Here is a 23,784-nt window from a genome sequence, read left to right as displayed (position 1 = left end):
TAGAGAAATGATGTGCCAGGCCAGGGAGTCAGCTAATCCACAGGAAGACTGTAAAAAACACTCCACAAGGGCTGCCGGAACTCACAGCTCCCGGCTGCCAAAGGCTCCTTCCCTCAGAGCCTTTCTCGAGTTTGGCTTTGGGATATGGAGCACAAGACTGCTGCTCAGCTGCTCTGGGGACAACAGAAGGAAAGGAGGAACACAGGGCAAACTGGAAACTTGTTTGTGTGCACAGTCCTCCCCTGGAAGTAGGAAAAAGGGAAGGGCAGCTTCCTTTGCTGCAGATTCCAGCTGTTCTTTCAGCACAGCAGCCGAGCCGGGTGCCAGAGCTCAGCAGGAGCACAGAGCACGAGAGGTGCATCAGAAAATGCACTTACTACACAGCTCAGGAGGAAAGTTGGGGTCTTCACTCGTATAAAACAAACCGACCCAGAACTAACAACCAAACTGCCACTCTACAGTACAACCTCGATATCAAACTCTCTGTGAAGTGCCCCAAGGGCAGGATTTGCCTCCAGCTCAGCTGTTCCCCACCCTGACAGCCCCAACAGCAAGAAGCACAAAGACATTTGCAAATCAAGACCCACGAGAGAAATACATCCAATGGCGAGAAAGACAGACTTCCAGTGCCCACAGCTTTGGGTTTGGCTACTAGCAGGATCTAGGGAAGCTCAACAACAGGATACTAGTCCTTTAGGGAGAAGAGAAAACCAGGAATAAGACAAGCTGCCTCAGTATAGCTAAACATGAACACTCAAACCAACAGAAACCCAAAATACTGGGATTCGTCAAGATATCAAGCTGTAATTGTGATTATTAATGTGACATTGTAACTCACAGTATTTTCCAAATCAACAGAGCCAGCACTGCTTTGGCAGCATGAGATGTTTTCTTTCTTTTAAATACACCAATAACCATAATCCTCACTTCAACAACGTTGGGGTATTTTGTTCTTTAAAGGAGGACAGTAGATGCTTATCTTGGCTCAGCAAACATTCCTCCAAAGCCACACTTTGGCTTCCTTTCCCCCCATTTTCTTTGATAGTATCCAAAATATTAGCCTCTCCAGATCCAAGCCAACACAGAAGCCAGTAGAAGCTGCAGGTACTCAATGCCTCTCAAAAATATAGGCCCCTTCAAAAACGTGGTTCTGGAGCATGAAAACTGGACTGAATATTCATGAAACACTGACCAGGGGCATTACTCCTACCACCAGGAAAACCCATGGCAGATTTCCTTTTCTCTCCTTGCTGATAGCAACATTATCCAATGGATTTCATAAGTTTGTCTGTCTTCAGAGTCTGAAAAGGAGAGAAAGGCAAAGGCAAGATCTCCCTGCCCTCCCTCCCCTGTATCAGCACCCCGATAACACCGTGCACCTACCACATATGGACAAAGCACCAGGCTATGCAAATTGCCTGGGTGCTACCTTGGAATGCAGCTGAAGGCAAACTGTGCAGCCCGTGGCTCCTGCCACCACCAGTAAATCAGAGCCCTTATTTGCACTTTATCTGTACCCCGTGTGCGTCAGCACAGCCACCCCCTCTGCCAGGCAGGGTCTGACCAGTGCTGGGACCGGACACCAGAAAACAAGGGCTCAGAGCAGCTCGGGCACAGAGATCACAGCAACAGCTCCTGCTTCATGGTGGTGCTTCACCCAGGTACCACAGCACCAGGTCCCAAGCCAGTGGAACAGCACGAGGAGGGCTGAACAGGCCAAAGCTTTACCTACCGAAAGCAGGAGATGTGCCAGGCTTCGTTGACGGTCTTGTAGAGGCGCTGCCCGGCAGCAATGCTGTCCCCACATCCCAGACATCTCCAGACTTCTTCACCTGCAAGCACGGATAACGTGACAAACAGCAACCAGTTTACATCAGAGAAAACAAGGATTGCTGCCTCCCTCTTAAAGAATAACCTCAAATAATCAACGGGCAGGAAAGTTTTCACACATGGAAAGTTAAACCAACACCAGGCAGCCTGTAACTCGAGAGTGGAGCTCCCAAATCAAACTGACACCTTACATATTACTTTTTTTTCCCCTTCAGACATGACATCTGCTCCTTCACATTCTGCAGAAGGAAGCAATATGACTTTCCACACAAACCAGCTCAGTTACAGCTCTGCCAGAGCAGAGATTTCAGGAAGGCCGACTGCTCCAGCACAACAATTCCCACAGAGAACCACACCAGGCCAGGAAGCCACGCTGCTGCTTCCCCCACACCACTGACTCAGCACACAGCGTTTGCTCTCATTTGTATAATTAAATGGATTTCCCAGAACTGAAAGAAAGGAAAGGCAAACTTTATTCAGTAGAGAACAACTTGACTACCGGGAAGGAATTACACACTTGAATGAATATTCCTGTAGGGGCTGTACAGCCAACACCAGGCTACTGTCAGACTTAGGAAGAGAGAGTGATGCTACTGGCCTGTTGCCCTTTCAGAAAATACTTAAAATAGTTATAATAGAGTTATAATAGTTTCTGCTAGAACTGCCAGAAAGCCCCAGAGCTGGTTACTTAGATGCAGGCGAGCTAGGAAAACAGAATGAAAGGCTGTGCACAAAGAGCATTTGGCACACAGATAAATGCTATCCCCAATCCCAACAGCAGTGCGGGCATACTAAAGAGTCAGGGATGTGGATGGGCACAGGAGGGCACAAGGAGCGTGTGCTGAGCACATCTCAAACCTGTTTCTTCCTGCTACCAACAGTTTGCTTGCGCTAAGGTTGCATAAGGAAAAAAGCGCACTTAGAGAAGGAAAACCACAAACCACGAACTTCCATTTTCCAAAGAACGTTACAACTCGGTAGCTGCTCAGGCAAGTCGTTACCATGATTAAGTTCCTTGAAGCTACACAAACCAGAAGCCATCAGCCTTCTGCGCACTTTGACCCCACCGGGTAGGGCAGCGACAACGTTTAAAATTAACCAAGGTGAAGATCTTGCATGTTTTACACAAGTAGCTATTTAGGAGGAAAACCACTTGTTGTTCAGCCACAGGCACCACTCTCTCCAGCAGACTGGAGCACCCAGAAACATCTCCCCACAGACTGCAGGGCTCAGAGGATTCACTCAAACGGGACATGTGGTGTAAGTTGCACTTCAGTTCCCAGCTGGGCATTGGCTCCACACCCGGGAGCACCTGTCCCTGTGCCCTCCTGCTCTCCAGAACACCAAGAACTGCACCTGAGCTCAGATCTGCACAGCACAGTAAGGGTTAGGAGAAACTTGGGAAAAGCTGGCACTACCGGTGTTCTTCTATACAGCAAATTGCTTTTCAGCCACCAAAGGGGCTTGGGGATAAAGGCAAAGCCACACGTGCCTGTGCCTGCGTGTAAAGGCAGTGGAGACTCTCCTCTCCAAGAAGGGCAAGCCCTGGAAGTCAGCTGAACTTGGGGAATTGCTGCAGGCCAAAAACACCTGCAAACCAGACACCCTGCAGCTCCACGCGCTCCCGTTCAGTGCCTCCAGCACAAGGAACGCGTGTCAGTGTGGTCAGTGGATCCCGTTAAAGCCAGATAAAGACCAAGGACTACACCACAGCTGACCAAAAGCAACAGATTCTTCCACAACCATCACGCAGGACTTGACCCACGAGCAAACAAGCCCCGGCAGCAGCCGCCCGACTCTGCTGCGGTGCTACAGCTGTTCGAGCGTCCCCGGGAAGGCTGATTATCTCAGAACGGAAACGAACAGTCCTAAATCCGACCGAAACTGTTCAGGATCCAGGAGAAACGACGGAAATGAACAAAACAGAGCAGGAAACGGCGCGAAGGAAAAGCAAACGGACATGATCAATGTAGCAGGTCCTGCCGGGTCCCCCAGGACGGCAGGAATGTTTGAGGGGCGGCCAGCGAGGAGCGGCCCCGGGGGGCACCGGCCGAGTCCCGGGGGCACCGCGAGACCCCGAGTGGGACACGGGCCCGGGGGCAGCGGGGCCGGCGGCACCCGCGCTGCGGGACCCCGTGCGGGCTGCGGCCGCAGCTCCATCGCCTCCCCGCGGGGTTCGCCGCAGTGGGACCCCCGGGAGCCTCCCGCGCTGCGCGGGGAGCCGCGGACCGGCGGAGGGAACTACGGGCCGGCAGCAGCCCGCTCCCCGGACACGGGCTGACACCCGGCCAGAGCGCGCGGTCCGGAGGCAGCAGCCCCGCAAGGGCCGCCCCGCGGCACTGCCGACGCACCGGCGCCCACATAACGGGCCGGGAGGGGAACCGCGGCCTCGCGCCCGCGCCCCCGCTCCCGCGGTGACGGAGGGCGGCTCCTCCCGCAGGGGCGCGGCCCGGCCCGGCCCGAGCTCACCTGGCAGCGCCTCCATCCCGCGCCCGCCGCTCCGCCCGTCGCCAGCGGGTCCCGCCGCACCTGGACCCGCCTCCCGCGGCCCCGCAGCGCCGCGCCCCGCCCCCCTCCTCCCCGCCGGCCAATCCGCACAGCCCGCCCGCCGCGCCCGCCAATCCCCGCGCCGCCCCGCCCCGCCTGCCCCGCCCCTTCCGCGCCGCCAGCCAATGACAGAGCGGGCTGCCCCGCGGCCCCGCCCCGCACGTGCCGTGGCGGGCACGGCGCTCGCAGGCCCCGCCCCCCCGGCCCCCTGAGGGAGGCGCGTCCCCGGCGCTCCCGCCCGCGGAGGAATGGCCGAGCACTGCGGTCAATGTAAAACCATTTGTTTTTTAATTCTAAATCACTTTCACAACAGTGAAAATTAGTGAGGAGGAGGAGGAGGAGAAGGAACGGTAACGCACTAACCGAGCCGTCCGGGCCGGGTGCGGGCGGGTGCGGGACAGGGGTACATACAAAAGCACACCGGGGAAAGGGGGGAACCAAGCATTAACACTTTTAGACTATTTCATCCTGGAATTGCCCGAAAATAAGAGCTCTCAGTCATGTTTCTGCAGTCTCCTCTAAATCCATTATATCTCTCACCCATAGATGGAACCCCCCTCAATACATTAAAATTCCGTCTTTTAAAACATAAGTGTTAGTTAAATATGTTTCAATACCTCTTGAACCTATTGCAGTCAGTTCTCTGTCCTCTTTATTGGAAAAAGGCTTCCAAGGGATACCCTGCTCCTCCCTGGACGACCTGTGCTCCCAGCAGCGACTTTCTCCACACAAAAAAGAGAAGGAATCCATCCCTTCCCACCACATGGGCCTTCCCTTCCCATCAGCAGGTGGTGCTGGCTGAGCAGGAGAAGAACCCGGAGCTGAGACATTGCAGGACGGCCACACAAACAGCCTTTCTCCTGGAAAGGGCCCCAGTTACACGTTATGCACTTGAGAAGAACCCCGTGCAGAAGTTCAGCTTCCCAAAAGCGCCACACAACAAAAGCTGAAGCACCACTTCAACTATAAATAGTTGAGCAATACACTGTGCCGGATTATCACCCAGTCAGGTATAAATTTGACCACATGTGGCAAAACACTGCAGAAGCTTTGCAACATTCTACTTGCCAGATAGAGTTTTGGAGGTAGGCAAGTTAAACTTCAGTCATCCTCTGTCTTGACACTAAAAGTGAACAGTTTGTAATCACATAAATAAGCTTCTACAACAATTAAGGTGTCCTGCCCAGGAACCTCTTCCATATACACTAGAAAAACCCCAAGCTATTGAAACAAAGTTCCTATTTGTTGATTTGTTTTGTCAGTTTTCTGTCTATTGCCAGAGAAGTCACAATATTCATCTTGCAGGAAATTAATGAGACTATCAGCGACCTGAATCAAAACAATCTAGAAACAATAAGAGGAAAAAAAAATGGAATTGCCTAGTCAGAGAAATATGAAAACTGTTCATCTTGCTAGGGAATCTCTCGTATCTGCTGTCCTGAAGGAATCTACACAAATACATCAGGAGTACTCTTTAAAGCTGAATACCCAGCAGGATTCCAAAATGGCTACAGAGTGCTCACCTTCTGAAATATCCCCTCAGCACATTCATGGTTGTGGTCTCCTCCAGCACTTCAAATTAAGCTCTTTGGTAGATACTGCAGAGACTCTTGTGCTGCAGCCGTGCCGCTGTGGCTCGGAGAAGCTGTGTGACCTGCAGAGACAAGGCCTTCCAAGGGTTCCCTACCGTGCACGTGCTGGCAAAGGCAGGCTCTCATTTTTCCTCCTGTGCAATGTTACAGTATGACAGGTTTAACCTCAAACCTCATGTAAAGATGCCTTTTGTTCCTCTCCCCCAACGAGCTGATCTCGGATCTGTAATAGGATTTTATTTGGAGTACGTGACCTCGCATAGAAAGTCTCCCAGCCTTGGCAGGGGATAACTGTCGCTACCGTGACGAGGTTGTGAGGGTGAGGGGATTATCCACGAGTGCAGCCCCGGGGCTGTGCAGAGCCAGGGGAGACAACACTGCTGGTCAGTGAGGAGCTGGGCGGGGTGAGGCAGCCGCTGTGTCCAGCCTCACCCGGCTCCACAGCCAGAGAATCTTCCAGTGTCTGGCTCCAGCACGTTCAGGCTTTAAAAAATTGCAGCATAAATTTGTATCCCTTCTTCCAGGCAGAACCGCGTCAGGAAGGAGTTCCCATCACGCCGGGAAATAACAGCAGGAAAAGGAACCGGTCTCCGGACCTGGTTCCATTTGCACCACGTGCTGTGCCCAAAGAGTGTCAGCAGTGCTGCAGGTGATTTCCTGGAGAAGGCTGGATGTTGATGGAGACATTAAATAACATCTGCAGCTCTGGCAGATCCATTGTGGTTGCAAAGCATGAGATACTGGTCACGCTGGAGAAGTTTCCTGACCTGCCCAGTCTACCTGGGGGTCCCTGTCTGTCCCACAGACCTGGTGTCCCTGATTGGCACAGGATTTCAGAGCAGCACTCCCTCTGGGAGCACAGCTCAACACCAGGCCCGTGGTTTGTGGCAGGAACCTGTCGTACAAGACAGCTGAGCTGAAATACGCTTTTTAACCAATGTTTAATTTCCAACTCCGGTGCAAAATGCGAGATTCCTCATTGTGCTGTGGTACCACCAATTCCTGAAGCCCATAGTTAGCTACGGAACCAGACCAAGAGGTTTAAAGTGGGATGGGGATGCAGTTTGTAACTGTTTCAGTGGCCTTGTTGGTCATGAACATATAGAATAATGGAAAAGATTTATGCAATCAACAGCCAGAACATTATCATCAGTGCCACAAACAGGAAGAGGCGGGAAAGGAACTGCTCATCCACATATTGAGGAGTCCCTGGAACAGCTGGAAAACAGGAAGTGGGAAAAAAAGAAACAAAAAACAGTTCAGCTCCTTCCTCTTCTCCAGGATCGTGCATATTCTGAACACAGTAGGCAGTGCTGAGCCAAGTTCACTGTTCCCAAGGAACTTCACTACCTCCACCTGAGCTGCCTCTGTTCCTCCCCAGAAGGTGAAACCTCTGAACAAGGAAATGGCAAAAGGGTCAGAGCTGCCTGTGCAGCCTTGCCCAAGAGAACTAATGAAAAGCACACGAGCTCTAAAACTCAAGCTGTGCCTTTCTGGAACTGCTGCATTGAATCCACCAAGGAAAAACAGATAAAGGAGTTGGTTAAATTATGGCTGTTACAACAGCACGTATTTACACACTCCTGGCTCAGTCACCCCACACACAGATTTTTAGGGGACACTGAACTATGGTTAATAGGGAAGGTAACTGGACCCAAGGACAGCACAGGACCGTGGCAATACAGCTGTCACATGAAGAATGAGTTTGCTCCTCATAATTCCTGTGCCATATGACGTGCTGGAAGATTTGCCAGGACAACCATTCACAGCGGAAGTCCTGAAAATCCTGGGCAGTAAAGTTTTCCTGTTCAAAACAGACAGACTCAACTTGTCTCCAGTGCAGATGGGGAAGAGGTTTTCTAGGGATTACTTAATTTTTGGAGAGTAAGGTCACCACTTAGAGTAACCCAACTGGTTTTTGTTAATTAAAAACAGAGAAATAATTTCACTGGAAAGTTACTTGTGGAATACAGATGACTGTCTCAGAGATAAATTTCTGAAAAAGGAACAACCTCTGCATTCATTATTTCACGGTACAGAGCATATTTAAATTTTTCTTTCTCATCTTTCAGGAAATGGTCCTCTCCTGCTGTTTTCAGAATCTGGGTCTCCTTCATACACCCCTAGTGACTCATTTTTATTATTAGAAACTCTACTCCAATTTGTCTCATTTTTCAGAGGGAGTCTGCTGGAGTACCAGAGGAGAGAGGTGAATTAAAAGGGAGAAGTCTCCAGTGCCACTGTTCTCCCAGGAGGGCCTTTGAATTAGATGGAAGGGACAAACTTCTTTATGAGTCCATGTACAAAACGTGTCAGCCATAAACCACGCCCTGTGCTGGGCGTTTGCCCTCACCTTGTGTTTCTATTCACAGCACTGGTTATTGCTGACAACGTTCTGTCATTTAGCAGGTTATTGTTTAAGAGTTACAAGGGAGTCTGTAAAACATGTTTTGACAGGACCCTTGGAGGAGGTGGATCCTGGTACCTGGAGGAGGTCGCCCGTCGTTTATGTTGAAGGCTGTTGCAAATATACCAAAGGGAAACGCCCCAATTCCAAAGGACATCTGGAAGCCGCCATCACCAAAGCCAAAGCCCTGGAATCCCTGCAGAGAAAAAAGCAGCAGGAGACAAAAAAGGTACCAATCATTTAAAGCCTGTTTCAGAACATTGTGTAGAAGTGCAGACATTCCCCCTCCCTGTCTGTCCCACACCTGAAGGAAGGCCATGCTGTCTGGCAACTTTCAGTCTGACACACTATTGTAAATATCTCCTAAATTCTCTTGGGTTTAAAGTGTTTTACACAGTAGCAAACTTTTCAGAGCAACCCAAAACTTTGAGAAAATGAGCACTAGGAACCACAGTTCTTGCTTGAAAGCCACAAGTTAACAAAAGTGTATCTGTAACATTTCTCAAATTAAAGTAGTAGACATCTGCCAATGTATCAAAATCAACATTACCAATCCTATTTAGAATACCTAAAGAATATATTGTGTGTTAATAGCTATTAGCTACATAACAATAAGAAAGGCATTTGAAATAAATAATCTACACTGATTTTCGTGATACATGTGAGTCAAACACTCAGTGAAGTGATAAACTGCCAGTGGGATGCAAAGAGCATTATAAGGAATAGTACAAAAAAAAATTTACCAGGGGGACTCTAATTAAGGTGTCAGATAAAGCCACCTGGGGCAGGAATGCAAGACATAAAGAAAGGAGGAAAAAAGGAAGAGTTACAATGCAACACTGACCCCGTGGGATCCAGACTAAAACACCACATCAAGTCAAAAGACAAGTCTTGGGAATGGAGATGGATCCTGCCGTGCACAAGCCCCGTGCTATTGGAGAACCAGCTCTGTGTGGATCTAGGGAGTGGTGTCATGTTTAAAAACTGCTGAGAGCCCACACCTCTGGAATCCAGCAACCTGCCCTCTCATCTCAGAACTGGCACAGTGATATCAGTTCTGAAAGACCCTCTGGGGTCTGTCACCTCCCAACAGTAAAAGGACAAAGATGATTTCACTCATATATTAAAGCCAAACATATCTGGGTTGAGCCTTGATTTGAGGAGTTGGTCTTTTGACTGTGACTCTTCTCAGTGACTTTGCCATAAACTATGAGGGACAGCAAAGCTCTCTGTCCAGGTACAGGGCTTGTAGGGAACAGGAGGGCAGCATCACTACTGGCCTTTGTAGCAGACCCCTCTGACTTCCACAGCACCAGCTCAAAGGTTCAAACAAGGTGCAGGAGCTGATTTAATAAGGCAGCAACTCCCCTGAGAAAGAGAACAGCTGAGCTCCCCACACATTCAACACAGAAATGTGCCCTAATCACACCCAGCAGAGTTGTTTGCCTGCAGCACGAGGCAGATAAATCCTCTCTGAGGACCCCAGGCCGTGTTACACAGAAATGTGCCCTTGTTTCATCAGGTCCTGCTGAGGGACTGTCCTACTGCCTTCTCCCACATCTGCTCAGGCTGTGCCAGCTGCTGTTTACATGCACTCCATGTCATCTCCTCAACAAAACCAGAGATCCCTCTCCAAATGAACATGTACCCAACAGATACCTCCTTTCTTTTGCTCGTAATGCCATGGTACAGTAACATCCCACAGAAATTATAGGAGCAGGTCTCAGTGCCAAAAATCCAAGTTCATACACGAATTATGTATTTCCATGACAGGTATATTTTGATGGAAATACACTTCCACAAAGGATTTTCAAAGCAAAGTGTTCCTTGTATTTACATGGAGAACAATCAAGCATGAAAAGCATTTCCAGTGATACCACACTGGGCCATTTTTACGAAGCACAATCCAAGTTATCCTGTTCTTTGGGATGCTAAAGAGTACTGTAGGAATGGAGTTCTCTGCCACACCACAGCTATCAATGACCAGACAAGTGGGGGATGAGCAAGATGTGTAAGGATCCTCACACAGCATCTCAAGCACACACTATGTCCTCCAGGAGGAATAAATACCACCATCAACAAAAACAACTTATCAGCCCGAGCTTGGTTCTTCACTTACCCCTCTGTTCTCTGGCTCAGGTCTCTGTCCTTGGGGTCGTGGTGGAGTTTTCTCTCTGCAGGAAGTTGTCAAATTAGCCCAAGTGCAAGGACACGTGACAGCAGTGCCTGCAATAGCCTGGCTAATGAGGCAGAACAACCCCAGAGCTCGGTCCCAGGGGGCCAGGCTGCAGCAGAGCTGGAGCAGTGTGAGGGAGCCAACCCTGCAGCTCCTGGACCGTCGGCAGCACATCCTGAATCAGTGCTGCACTTCTGATTAACAGGAGTTAGCAAAGGCTAAAAACTCAGGGCAGGAACATTTTATAAGAGCTTCTCCAGCCAGATAACAATCATTGCAACCTGCCACGTGTGACTGCTAATTAAGACCCAATTAAAATTCAAATGAAGTGCCAGTTGAACATGAAATAAGGTGTGCAAACCCAGGCCCTGAAAGAGCCAGAAATATTTGTCAGAAACATCAGTTCTGTCTGTCTTTTGACAAAGTATTACAAAATTATGAATCCAGCACTTTGACAGTTTAATCTTAAGACAGTAAGCTACAGTTTCATCTTTAGTTTTCAAACAAAAATAGTTGTATTTAGGTTTCTTACCTGGGGTCCTGCTGCCCGGTGCTGCCTCTTCCATACAGAGGAATAACTTTATCTCGACTGATTCCTGCTTTGCACACAGGACACACTTGTCTGTTTGGCCTGGTCTCTAGCCACTAAAAGAAAGGACATGATAAGGAAACTAGTAAAGACCATGAAACAACAATATGCAAACCTCATCTGCAGCCAGGCAGAGAGACTTCAGCAATTCCTCAGAAAGCCCCAGAGCAAACCATTTTAGTAAGTGCCAAGTACTCTCCAAAGTGGAGCTGGCACTTTGGCTGCTGTTCTGGTATGATCCACTTGCTGATGTGCACACATTCAGATCTGCCCTGGAGTAAAATATGAAGAAATAAACAGTGCCAAAAGTCCTGCATAGGCCCAGGGCTAGTGCAGACACCCTCCTTTCACCCAGCTTTTCCATAATGGTACCACAGTGTAAAACATTACAGATGCAGAGAGAAGTACACCCAGCACTTAAACCTGCAAAGGAACCCCCTACAGTAATTCTACCAAAACTGGAAATACTCAGGTGGAACAGAATTAAGCTTTCATGTTGCTGAAAGAGCAGCTTGCAAGGTTTGCACATGCAGTTGCATTAGCAGGTTGTGATTGCCCTGGAGAGAAAAGCACATTTGGAAAGAGGGGGATACTCCAGAGAACCAAGGGCTTTATTGAGCAACAGGAGCTGATGAAAGACAAAGCAAAAGGAAACCTGTCTTACCTGGTGTAAACAAGGCCAACTGTGAGCATTCCCAGGACAATTTGTTCGCAGAGCAGAAAAAGGGGGAAAATAGAATTAGTTACTGACAACTCGACCTGACAAATGTACATGGATAGCACAGCCTGGCCACAGCAGAACCCTGGAATCCAGCTGGGCCAGTTCTGTAACCTCCCATTACAGTAATTTTGGAAAGCACAGCCCAAGACTGATCTCCACTGGTTCTTTCAGGTTACACAATCGAAGTTGCAAAGGTGGCTCTGTGCATATCCCCTTCGCTTCCTCGTCCTCTTCCACACCAAGGGCCCACACAGAGGCTGCACTGACCTTGGGGTTCTCTGTGCAAACTGTCTGCTCTGACACCATGAAAAGATACCTCTGAGCTATGATGCAAATGAGCAAGATGTCAGTAACGAGCCTTTAGGATGTCAAAAGATTTAGCTGAAACATCAGCCACATTCACAGGATCATGGAATAACTCAGGCTGGGCAGTACCTCAGGTAGCCTGTAGTCCAACCTGATGCTCAGAGCAGGCTCAGCTGTTGAGATCAGACCCAGTTGCTCATGGCAGAAAAATTCTCATTATACAGATTAAATTAATATGGCAAATTAAAAAAAGGTCAAAGAAAACAAGGCTACAAGATGAAACTGCAAACAGCCATCTGCACTCAAAATGGTCATGACAACCCTATTCAGGCAAGACACATGCTATTTTTAAGGTTCCATTCTTCCAGATCCCTTTGTGCAATAATTCAATCTAATTTTATCTTAACAAGCCATCAGCCAGTGATTTTCCACCTCCTCAAATAAAAATCTGGATTTTCAGATGTTACGTACATTTACACAGAAAAGAAATGCTCTTTTAGGCCTCTTTTTATTAAAGATTTAGCCTACTGTGTAAAATAATCCCCTAAACCCCCACATTTGGCCATGTCAATCCTTAATAACTTCCTAACATTCAAGAAAGAGTATCTTCAAACCACGTTACCCAAATGAGAAATGCTGCACGTGGATTATATCTGGGCTGTACATTATTTCCATGTCAGATCAAAGAACTGAAAGGTTCCTATTACAACAGCAATACCATGGAAAAAGAGAAATATCCCAAATTTATGAGTTCAAAGGAAAAAAAAGAGCAAACCTGTGGGAAAAACTCCAATTAGGCCTCCATAACCTGGATTCAAAGGCAGGGTTAGGTCTGCACAGGTTAGAAAGGTCTAAAGAAGGTGTCTGTGCTAGGCCAGACAGCACAAATAAAATAGCACACGACACCCAGCAGTATCAGTGAGCACTGAACTGTCTGTGTGGGGCTCCTTGTTTGCTTTTACACAACAATCACAATATTCTGAGCTGGGAAGGACCCACGAGGCTCATCGAGTGCAACTCCTACAGGAATGGCCAGAAGGACAGGAAGTTTAACATGCGAGAAACCCACTCCTGGACCATGAGCAAAGAACAACAGCTGAGAAGCTTCTCCTAAACCAAACCCACAGTCCTTACTCATTTTATACAGGACATTTGACATCTGAAATTACCAAAAGCACAGGATTCTCTGGGATCAGCTGGATGGTGCTCTGGCTGAGCTGTGGGGGTGGGAGCACTTACCAGAAGAGGTGCCCACACAAGCTGATCACTGCATCCTTGGCAGTGTCCAAGCAGATGTTACATTCAAAAGTGTTGTCCTGATTAGTGTTGTCCCCAGGACCGTTACTGCTGCTGCCACTGGTCCCTCCAGTGCTGGAGCTCTTGGTTGATGCAGAAGCTGTGGATCCTTTGCTTGCCATCCTCAAGAACTACCCAGACACGAGGTCAAGGAAATTTTCCTGTTGAAATCCTAGCAGAGAGAAAGGGAAAAAACCAAACAAACCCAACTTCTTGGCATTATAACGTGGCATTCTGGTCCTGGTAGTGATTTATCTAAGAAGCTCTTGAATCCTGTTGTTGATGGTTTTAGTTTAACATAGCCAAGAGGGATCTTTTTTTAGAAACTAAGCTACTTTACAGTCCTGTAGTATGACCTGGCTGGTGTGTGACCTGTATTTTACTGCTGCTGATAAGCAACTGAGATCCACAGCCAAAACAAACCCCTTGTGTTTTCTCAAAAATGCCATTTGCTGTAAGAGGAATGAGCTCACCTAGTCCTCCAAAATTCTACACAAGTTAGAACTGCAAGTGCAGTCTGAAATGGGATTTAATCATCAGTTTGGACAGATGGACAGTGCAGAGTTTGAAGTTCAGTGTTCATTAGTTTGGAATATTAATGATAATACTAGTCATTAACATCATTATATTTATCAGAGAACACCATTTATTGTATTTCAGTAGCAACAACCTCCACAGTCTCATTCCTTGATATGTAAATTCCACAGTACCTAAATCTTTGAGACTCAGCAAAAGGAATTTACGTTTCCAGAAACAAACACTCTTAGCAGTGTAATATTTTTAATCTAAGAACTAAGAGAGTTTCAGCAGTTACAAATATTAATTCACTAAAAAAAAAAGTTTAAAAATAGTCCACTGTGCTTTCCATGAAACTCTGACATTACATTGCTGCTGCAGGAACAGGAGTACTTAGTTAAGGTTATGAGAAGGAAACAGGTGATTATCTGACCTTTTTTGCAAGATTACAAACAGCAAAGCACTTTCAAAGGGCAACCTGAATTTTTCAGAAGAATTATTTTGCAAACTCACCCCCCAGGCATTAAAGGCTTCCCTGGGTGTCCCCTCTTTGTAGCAGAGCTGCAGCACAGGAGCAGGGCAGCAAGACAAAACCTCAGGATCTCTGGCTGTTGTTGCCAGCAGCTTTTTCCATCCCACACAATCCCACCGCGCGCTCAAGGAAGCCTCACACTCAAGCCTGGTGAGGTATTGCAGCAGAAACTCTCCGTTCCAGCAGGTGGAACGTGTTCCTGCAGAGCTTTTTCACTTGCTTACATCATTTTGCACAGTGTCCCAGAAGGGCAGCTTTGTGTTCACAGATGCTGCACTTCACCATACGCTGCTCTCAGCAGTGCTGACTCTCAGCGTTTCACGCCATGACTTCATTTACACTCAGAGCATTGCACAGAATTCAAATTCCTGGTGGTTCAAGGCAGATGGGAATGCTGCCAGCCCACAAACTGTATGCTAAAGACACTTGGATTTTTCACACTTCCTTACTACCAGAATCTTCAGCCTGCCTTGCTGAGTAGTTTAAGTGAAAATTCTCCAACCTGGACCTATATATATAAATATCGAAACTGAGAAAACCTCCTTAAAACTAAGGAGTTCAACACACTGTAAAAAACACAGCATCACTTTATGGAATGGGCACAAGAAATGTCTGGCTCTTATATCTTGGCGTATAACACAAGGAAAGGATGTAGAAGAGGCAAATAAATTCATTTCTGTGTTCCTTAAACCAATGTGGAAAAAAAGGTAATTTTCTACAAATTAAATTCCGTTAAATGTAACACCACAAATCTGGAAACTCATCAAAAAGATAAAATCTGTATCTTCACCAGCACCTACTGAAAAAAACCCTTAGCTTTTAGTAACTATGAAAAATTAATAAATCATTAACTCACTGAAATACCAGTATGAAATGAAACAAAATGGCTGAGACAGAAGAAAGATCAAAATGATACAACACAAGAGGTACTGGATCTCCTGTCCCAGAAGAAGGTCATTCCTTAGTCTGTACTGGGGATCCCCTCCTAATTATTTGTCCACTGGCTGATTGAGTCCAGTGACCAATTTAAAATATCAAAAATATATCAAAACAAAACAGTAAAAACAATCAATCTCATCCTGAGAAGCCTTCTCACACATTTGCTCTTGTCCCTGGGATATCATTAACACACCCAGGTCTGGAACAAGTGCTGCTGGGGTCTGTTCATCCACCAGTTCTGCCACAATTGTGCAAAGAAGAAACGTGAAACAGTATCCAAGGGCTCATTTACATCTGTTAATCATATATTGTGTCACTTGTGAGTGTACTCTGCGGATCCTGAAGTCAATGTTCAACTGCAAATTCACCTCCTCTGACTGTAGAACGAGCTCCAAATTGTTGAACTGTCACTTGAACTACCTCAACTCTGAGACAAAACTCTTTAGGGAAAAAAACCCCAAACCAACAAACCGTAAGCAAACCACACACTAAAAAACCCAACAACCAAGACAACGGGCCAAACCAACCCCATTCTCATTTTGATTTAGAGTTCAGAAGGAACACTGTGAGTACATTGGGATAGAAGATGACTTTTGGGGTTAAGTAAACAGAATTTAGAGATGCCAGTGGAGGTTTGCCAAACCCTGGTCTCCGAATCAAGCCTGGAGGCGTCTTGAGCAAACAAGTGAAAGGATATAAAAATCAGCTGATATCTAACTGAGGGCATTCAAAGATCTTTTCTCCTTCTTAGTTCTTTGCTCGTTAGGTATTGACAGGAAAACAGCACCTTTTTTACTTAAAAGCCACCTATATTAGCTGTTTATTTCCTTTAAATCATGATGCCTATGATATCCCAACAGGCTGTTCCGACATTCACTACACCCTAGAATCAAGCAGATGAACAGTTAAGAAACAAGGAACTCAACTGCAAGTCAGCTTCCTGAAGAAGACGAGGAGGTGAAGGTACATGAGCTGGTGAAACTGTTCCTCCGAGAGGCACGCGGGACACTGGGACAGCCGGGAGCTCAGGAGGTCCACGCTGGGGGTAAGTGCAGGGGAAGGTCTGGTTTAGTGTTTTAGATGTATTGTGTAAGCACTGGGTGCAGGTCTCACCAACTGGCAGCGAGAAAGACCTTTTACTCAAACACTTTAAAAACTAAATCTGTAAATCTACTGGGGGCAAGTGCACAGCAGGAACACGAGAGCTGAACGGCTGCTGTCACAGGTCACCTCTCTGAACCCAGCAAATGAGAATGACTGCATTTGCCAAGGTACACTGACCCAACCCTAAAACCACGGGAGGAACACTTCAAGCCAGACTGGCAGAGTTTCCACTCCAAGTTAAAGCATACAAAAAAAAAAAAAATCTTACTTTATCTAGGATTACTGAAATTGAAATAATCCAAATGTAGTTTGTTTGCGAAACAAGCTCGGATTTAGTTCCTGAACCTTTTGCACTTTAAATCAAAAAGAAAACTTGTCGGATTATTTTTCTTATCACTGCAGTGACACTTTCTGACACATGCGACAAATTTTATAAAAGGAATATTAATATCATAAATTCTATCTCAATCTAAAACTACTACTCAGAGTAGTATAAATACACCCACTCAAAAGTCCAACAAAAATCTGATACCTAACCTATTACAATTGCCTGGGCTTCAAGTACAACGACCAGGTCATCTCAGCTGGTAATTGCTGACAGGGCCTAGAAGAAAGTGCACTGACTTCTTGACAGTCATTTTTAGATATTCTTAGCAAACATGACTGTCCTTCTGTTAATCATTAAATACTCATTTATCTCTAGATACCTTTTTACTCTCTTCTGTCTCCCAAACACGTTACATTTTAACTCCTTGGGAACATTTCCCGAGTTCATCTTTTCACTTCCTACCCTGCACAGCATTAGGCACCAGCTTTTCAGCGTTAGGACGAAGTGGTCCCAAAACTCGTGTGATCACTCGCTCTTGCAAAACCAGCCATTTGCCTTCCAGCCCAATATGCCCTTGCTTGGCCTCGTTTCTTTAATTGGGATTCTGCAATGTCCGTCTGTGTTACAGCCCCTGCTCCCGGGGCCAGGGCCCAGCTGAGGGGCTGTTTTGGGAACCCCGAGGATTGCAGGCACTTCACGAACGCAAACAGTGAAAACCCCCAAGCGATTAAAGTAATTACCTTTTTATCCATTCCATAAAGCTTTAATATAGACCCCAAGAAAAACCTTTCGACAAAGATTTTATCCTCTTACCTCACAAAGTCCAAAGGGAAAAAGAAAAAAACCCAAACCAAACAAAGAGCACTGCTATAACCAGTCGGGTAATGCTGCCCGAGCTGGGCTGCAGCGCTGTGACAGGGACGTGCCGGGCTGGCCGGGTTAGCACAAAACGTGAAAATAACACCAAACACGGCAGCAATGACGTGGTTTGAGAAGCAATAGGCGATTCTCAACATATAAGTAATTCTCGAAATATTAGTAATGCCCTGTACCAGCAGGTGATGACCGCGACATTCCCAGCGCCAGACCCCTCTACGTACCCAGAGCCGGACCCATCTGTCGCGACAGCGGGTCCGGCCCGGCCGCAGAGCGAACACGGCCCCCCTGCGGGCCCCAGCCCGGGGTTTCGGGGCGAACCCCGGCCGGCACCGCCGGGCCCGGGCCGGGGCCGGACACAGGTCGGGCCTGCCGCGGCCCCGGAGCCACCGGGCGGCCCCGGGGGTCCCGCCGCGCCCCCGCCCGCTCGTTCGGAGCCCCAGGGCAGCCCCGGCTCCCCCCGCCGCCCCCGGCCCGGCCCCGCTCACCGGCGGTGCGGGCCCCGGCCCCGCTCGAGCAGCCGCCCCGCCCGCGCCGTCACCTGACGGGCCGGAAGCGCGGCCGGCGGAAGGGACCGGGCCGGGCCGGGGCCGGGGCCGATCCGCCCCGCACCGCCCGCGGCTGCCCCGCACCCGGGCCCGCTGGCGCTGCCCCGCCGGCCCCTCCGGCCTGGGCGCCCCCAGACCCCGCGCTCGGGCGTTACCTCGGCCCGTTCCCAGCCCGCGCCCCGAGCGCTGCGGCTGCCCTGGCTGGGCTGCCGGGGGAGGTGTCCAAACGGCGGCCTCTGGGGAGAGCACAAAGTTCGTGCCGAACGCGGAGGGAGGGAGGGAAGGAAAAGGAAAAGGAAGGAGCTTTAAGGGAGACAAATTGTTCAGATGTGAACAAACAGATGTGAGCAGAGCACTAGGATTGGAGCACAGGAGCATCTCCAGGATGGAAACAGAGCTTGATAAAGGTATTAGAGCTTGGTAAAGGTATTTGTGCGGCTCTGAGAAACCCCAGGGTCAGAGGGACCAGAGGCAGGGAGAGGAGGTGACCTGGGGTCTGAGGGAATGGGTCAGCACTGAGAGATGCCTGAGAAGGCACCTCTGGAGGGTGTGTCCCAGCTCTGAGGGCACCTCACCAGCCCTGAGGACTCCAAGGTACGAAACAGCCCCAAAACTGCTTGTTTTACGCAGTGGAGAGTGGGTTAATCTTAAACCAGCTGAAGGTGAGCCTTATGAGGGAATAGTTAAGAAATTAAGGGGGGTTAGTGCCAAGGGAGACTCTTGGAAGGAGCCCAAGGATATTGTCAGAGGTCCACCTCACACGTTGTCTGAGACTGCACATCTCTAGTGTGAAGGGTGGAACGTGCAAGCCAGGAGTGTTCAGCAGTATAAAAACACAGCTCTACTGAGCCTTCCTGCTGCTCTCGGCAGCACAGAGCCCTGGCAAAACCCATGGCAAAGGGGTCACCCAGAAGCCCTCCTGGAGCTGCCAAATGTGTTGAAGTATCACACTGATAAATTTCTAGTTGAGGTGAAGATGTGGTGTGTGAACATGGCAGTGGTGGTGGCATGGGGAGCACACAAGGCAGTCCTACCCTCAGGAGCAGTGTATTTGCTGTCCGTGAAAATCTCTAACAAAGCACTCTTCATTTCAACTGGTCAGTAAAGCAGCAGGATTTGGTACAGCTTCTGCATTCAAACAAAAATTTGGCATCTCGGTGTAAAAACTGATTAAAAAGAATTTAACAAGACCCCAGAGGTAGGAGCCATATCCTCCAGATGTTGATTGAAACAAGAATGAACATGTGAAATTCAGATCAGCTCGGACTCCTCACTGGGTATGTCCAGAGAGCTGGGTGGGGGAGCGCAGGAGGCACGGTGGGACTACAGCTCCCGGCATGCCCCGCTCTGGGACTACAGCTCCCGGCATGCCCCGCTATTGGACCACAGCTCCCGGCATGCCGCGCGTCTGCAGCATGGCGGCGCCCAGGGGCGGCTCGGGCCCGGGCACCGGCACCGGCAGCAGCTCGGACTCGGACTCGGACTCGGACGCGGAGGGCGGCGGCGAGGCCGCGGCGCGGTTCCGGGAGGCCGCCTGGGACTGTGCGGCGCAAGCGGCGGTGGCGGCACCACGGGCGGAGCCGCGCGGTGGTGAGGGGCCGAGAACAGCCGCGCTCTGCTCTCCGCGCGTTCTGCTTTGCCCTTCCTCTCTTCTCTCCTCTCCCTCTCCTCTCCGGGCCCCTCCGCAGCGCCTCCTGCCCCGGGGGCTCCTCTGTGCCGCGGGGCCGGTGTGGGAGCCAGGCGGGGCCCTGCCCGGCCTCCAGCCCGGAGCCCCTTCCCGACAGGACTGGCCGGAGCCAAGTTTCCCTTTCCCCTCATAACTTCCCCCCCCGCCCCCCATTCCCAAAAGTGGGCGAGAGTTGTCTTTCGGGCACGGTTCTTTATGCTATAACATATGGCTGAAGGGAGTTAAAGAGGTCGTTAAAGAGGTCCTGGAGCACATCTTTCAAACGTGCCTTTACTTCTTCCTTTTCAGGTGGCTTTAGGAAGGATCGGTTACAGCCCAAGGATCAGCCAAGCCTGAGGTATTTTTGCTTCTGGTTTCAGAGTTTTATGTTTCACTGAAGAAAAAAATAATGTATGTTGTACTTGGGCTATTTACAGTTAATACTTTGTGATAATTGTCACTGGAAGGGACAGTGACAGTGAAAAGGACAGTTTGGGAATTAACCCAACCATAATCTGAAATGATGGTTAAATCTGAAAAAGATAGTAAGTTTTTTGTAAGTACATTTGTCATCCCTCTACCAGCAGGGAAATAGAGACGTTGAAAACTTATTGCTGCTGTCATTTACAGCCTTAGTTCCACTGTCAGAAACCGCCCAGCTCTGTAAGTGTCCCATGACGGAATTAGTGCAGTTACACATATTGCAGTCTCTTATCTCCTGTTTGGGTGAGGGCACCGGGTGTTTCTGGCCTTGAAAGAGAATAATCCTTGTTCTTGTTGTCAACGGGCGGGAGGTGAACGGCCGGCAGGAGGGGGACAACGAGCTCCACACGACCCCGGAGTTCAGAGCGCACGTGGCCAGGAAACTGGGAGCGATGCTGGACAGGTATGGGCAGGCAAGGCTGAAAAGGTTTGTTCTGTGGATCAGCCACACTGATGCTTTTTGTGTGCTAAACCCAGGAAATTCAACATCGTCTTGTCTCCTTCATTCCTGTATTTGGTGCAAGCTTCCAGTGTTCCCTGCTCCTTGCTGATGTGCTGTGCCCCTCTGGTAAAGATCCTGTGCAGCACTGCCTGGGGCCATTTGCTTCTGTGGGGAGGGAAAAAAGTCAAATTTGGGAGCCTTTGTTCCTTTAAAGAGTGGCATGGGAATGTTCCATTTGTTCTTACAGTCAAAGCAGTGCCCAGTTCAGGGCTGTGCTGGCAGTGGGCCTCTGACCGGGCTGTTCATTGTGTAAATGTGGCCCTGGAGAACTAGAATTCCTGGTGTTTAGAGCTGGCTTTAGAAAGGCTGCTTTTAAATCATTCCTGTGAGGTGTTGCTGAGGGGAGAGGGCCTGGTCTGCCCTGAAAGCAGGGACCTGAGGCAGCCTCACTAAAAAAAAGTGTAACATCTCTCTCTAGTCTTGTTTCCCAGAAATATCCAACTTGAGCTGAGTTTGCACAAACCTAAGATCTGACTGGGGTTTTCTGTTTAGTTTCATCACTGTCTTCAAGGACTCATCAGGACCTTCTCAGACCTCTGTGCCACAGTCTGACTCTGCAGATGATGGTGAGTTCCAGTCCCAGCCACTGGGGCTGTGTTAGTTCAGTGATGACAAGTGGGATGGGTCCTGTCCATCACCAGCTAATTAGTTGTACACCCAGCTAATAAACATTTGCAATAAAAGGTTTTTCTTAGTGCCTGTGAGGGCTGTTGCTTTGCAGCTGTGACCTTTGTGCCCCAGGTGCTCCCACACAGTCCCCAGTAACTGCTGTCAAGCACTGTAGCAATGCAGCAACAGCAGTTACTGAGAGGAGAGGCTTCCAGGGAGATGGCAGTTGATTGCTTTCACCTCTGTTTTACATCATGCCTAAAATTCCCCTTCCCATACTCCAGGTTTTCGGCTCTTCTCTTCCTCTGTCCCTGGAGACTGTGGGAAACCAGAGCCTTGCCCTGCAGCCAGGAGAAGGCGCCCAGCGAGCTCCAGGTGAGGTGTTGGCAGCTGCTTTGCTCCTCAAGGGCTGTTGCATCCCACATTTCAGAGGCAGCTGGGACTCCCACAAGGGAACGGGAAGCTGAAAAGCTGGAGAAGTGTGCATTCCTGACTCTTATTCATGACTAGACCAGAATTTTGTTTCTTTTTTTTTGGTGCTGAGGGAACTAGAAATGTTTGTGGGAGATTTTCTTTCCCCTCCTTGTGTGTGTAAAGAACACCTGGCCTTCCATCTGGTTAAATGCAGACTGTAGGTGTGGGAGTCCCAGAGCCACTGGGTGTTTATCACATGTTCTCATCTCAGATTACTCTGCTGAGTTTTGGGTGAATTCAAGGCAAAAGTTTTAACACAACCTCCTTCCCTCTTGTTCCCTTGCCAGTGACACGGACAGTGACCAGGAGTGGGAAAGGTTCCAGGAGGCTGCTGTGTCAGCTGCAGATATTCTGAAGCAAAGTGGGTTTCCTGCACTGTCCCAGGATTCCAGCCAGGATCAGAGTCAGGGCTGTGTAGAGCACAACCAGAAAAAAAAGAAGAAGAAGAAGAAAAAGAAGAAAATTAAGGGAGAGAACAATATTCAAGAGAAAAGAATGGACCCAGCAGAGTGTGACCAGATCTGCAAAGATTTGTCTCGGTTGGTGTCTGCAAATGGACAGCAGGAGAGACAGAACAGCAATCATGGGGACAACTCAGTGCTGCCAGGAGCTGTGAGGAAGAAAAAGAAGAAGAAAAAATTAGAATGATGATTTTTACTCTGCAAACAGCAGGCACCTGTGATGGATGAGGGAAACTGAAAGAAAACCCAACAACCAGAGTTGCTGAAGAGGAGGGAAAATTAATTGGCAAAGCTTCTGTTCTAAAAGCTCAGTGGCCTGAGAGACTAATTAAGGGACTTCCTGTGGTGTTGGCACCCCTGAGGAAGGGAACATTGTTCTCCTCACACAGCACTTGTCTGTGCTGCTGCTTGTGCAGGCCAAGCCTAAAAGGACGAAATCCTGTGGCAGCCTTGTGTGACAGAGGGGTGTAATCACAGCTGCATCCCTCCTGCTCTGCCTCTTCACATCACGAAACCAAATCTGATGTCCTGGAGAAAGTACATGATGAATTGAATTTGGTTTTCATGGCAACAGGTGATCAACTCCCTTTTCTCTTTGCCTCTTGTAGGCGCCTACTAAGAATAACTGCAGCCCGTGGGAGACTCATTTATCAAAAGCGTCCTTTCAGATACCAGGGCCCCCTTATTTTTTTTCCTGTGATCATCATAACAATCTGTTGTTGAAACCTGCAGTGTTACTAATCCCTCTGCAATCTGCAACCTCTGCAGGGCCCCAGCACATACACGGTGTGCAGGGAGCTGATGTCAGGGTTGGTATAAATGGCTCCTGCTGTTCAGTTGTGTCCACTGACATTTATTTTTTTTTCATGTTTAGTTTTTTATGGCATCTGTTGTTATTAAATTCTGTTACGCTATTGGGCTCATTTAATTTGGTAGGCTTTGTGCAACAGTGGCTTTCTTGGTGTGTTTGGATTCTCCCCAGCAGAGACAGAGATGGCTGAGGGTGGCTCTTGAGCTGCTATGATATTGCTACAGGAAGGACTTAAGCCTAATTTAAAAATTACCCTGTTTCGGTCCTTGGTTGGGTTGATGATGACTTTTGTCTCCAAAACACTGAGGTTTGATGGTTTTTGGTATAACTCTTAGTCTGTTTATGCTTCAGTTCCAGCCTTTCAGGAAATTACCTGTTACTAATAAATATTCTTCTTCTCTTTTAAGGTTGTTGGGTTTCAGTAGATCCAGCTTATTTGCCCTAATCAGGAGACCAGAGAGCCAGATTAGA

At 48.6% G+C, this 23,784-nt stretch overlaps 3 protein-coding genes across 13 annotated transcripts in view; 1 reads left to right on the top strand and 2 right to left on the bottom strand.

Moving 5' to 3' along the window:
• Window positions 1–4,377, bottom strand: part of LIMK2 (LIM domain kinase 2) — a 30,605-nt gene extending 26,228 nt beyond the window's left edge. The window contains 2 exon segments of the mRNA XM_050318696.1: window positions 1,733–1,832; window positions 4,300–4,377. Coding sequence (XP_050174653.1) covers window positions 1,733–1,832; window positions 4,300–4,315 — 116 coding nt within the window. The 5' untranslated portion in view covers window positions 4,316–4,377.
• A 265-nt stretch (window positions 4,378–4,642) lies between these two features.
• Window positions 4,643–18,554, bottom strand: RNF185 (ring finger protein 185). Of its 3 annotated transcripts, none has more exons than XM_050318720.1 (7): window positions 18,463–18,554; window positions 13,408–13,636; window positions 11,806–11,824; window positions 11,085–11,197; window positions 10,496–10,550; window positions 8,455–8,572; window positions 4,643–7,187 (listed from the first exon to the last, which is right to left on the bottom strand). In XM_050318720.1, exons 2-7 carry the CDS (start codon window positions 13,584–13,586, stop codon window positions 7,090–7,092), a joined length of 582 nt encoding a protein of 193 aa, XP_050174677.1. In that variant the 5' UTR covers window positions 13,587–13,636; window positions 18,463–18,554; the 3' UTR covers window positions 4,643–7,089. The 3 variants fall into 3 exon arrangements, with proteins under 3 accessions (XP_050174677.1, XP_050174676.1, XP_050174674.1); XM_050318719.1 differs by lacking the exon at window positions 18,463–18,554 and adding an exon at window positions 18,248–18,318; XM_050318717.1 differs by lacking the exon at window positions 18,463–18,554 and adding an exon at window positions 16,378–17,921.
• Window positions 18,555–19,623: 1,069 nt separating this feature from the next.
• Window positions 19,624–23,784, top strand: part of CUNH12orf43 (chromosome unknown C12orf43 homolog) — a 28,275-nt gene continuing 24,114 nt past the window's right edge. For 8 of the 9 annotated variants that reach the window (XM_050318711.1, XM_050318707.1, XM_050318704.1 and 5 more), the window contains exons 1-6: window positions 19,690–19,897; window positions 20,283–20,332; window positions 20,762–20,859; window positions 21,451–21,524; window positions 21,852–21,942; window positions 22,329–23,076. In XM_050318711.1, the coding sequence (XP_050174668.1) occupies window positions 19,705–19,897; window positions 20,283–20,332; window positions 20,762–20,859; window positions 21,451–21,524; window positions 21,852–21,942; window positions 22,329–22,689 (867 nt within the window). In that variant the 5' untranslated portion in view covers window positions 19,690–19,704 and the 3' untranslated portion in view covers window positions 22,690–23,076. Of the gene's footprint in view, window positions 19,898–20,282; window positions 20,333–20,761; window positions 20,860–21,450; window positions 21,525–21,851; window positions 21,943–22,328; window positions 23,077–23,784 lie in introns of all 9 variants that reach the window. The other variant, XM_050318713.1, reaches the window with a different exon arrangement.

The sequence above is a fragment of the Myiozetetes cayanensis genome, unplaced genomic scaffold, assembly GCF_022539395.1.
Source record: "Myiozetetes cayanensis isolate MyiCay16 unplaced genomic scaffold, myiCay2020 scf21, whole genome shotgun sequence".
Classification (NCBI taxonomy): Eukaryota; Metazoa; Chordata; class Aves; order Passeriformes; family Tyrannidae; genus Myiozetetes; species Myiozetetes cayanensis.
Note: the sequence above shows the minus strand (reverse complement) of the source record. Positions and strands in the feature narration are given on the sequence as shown.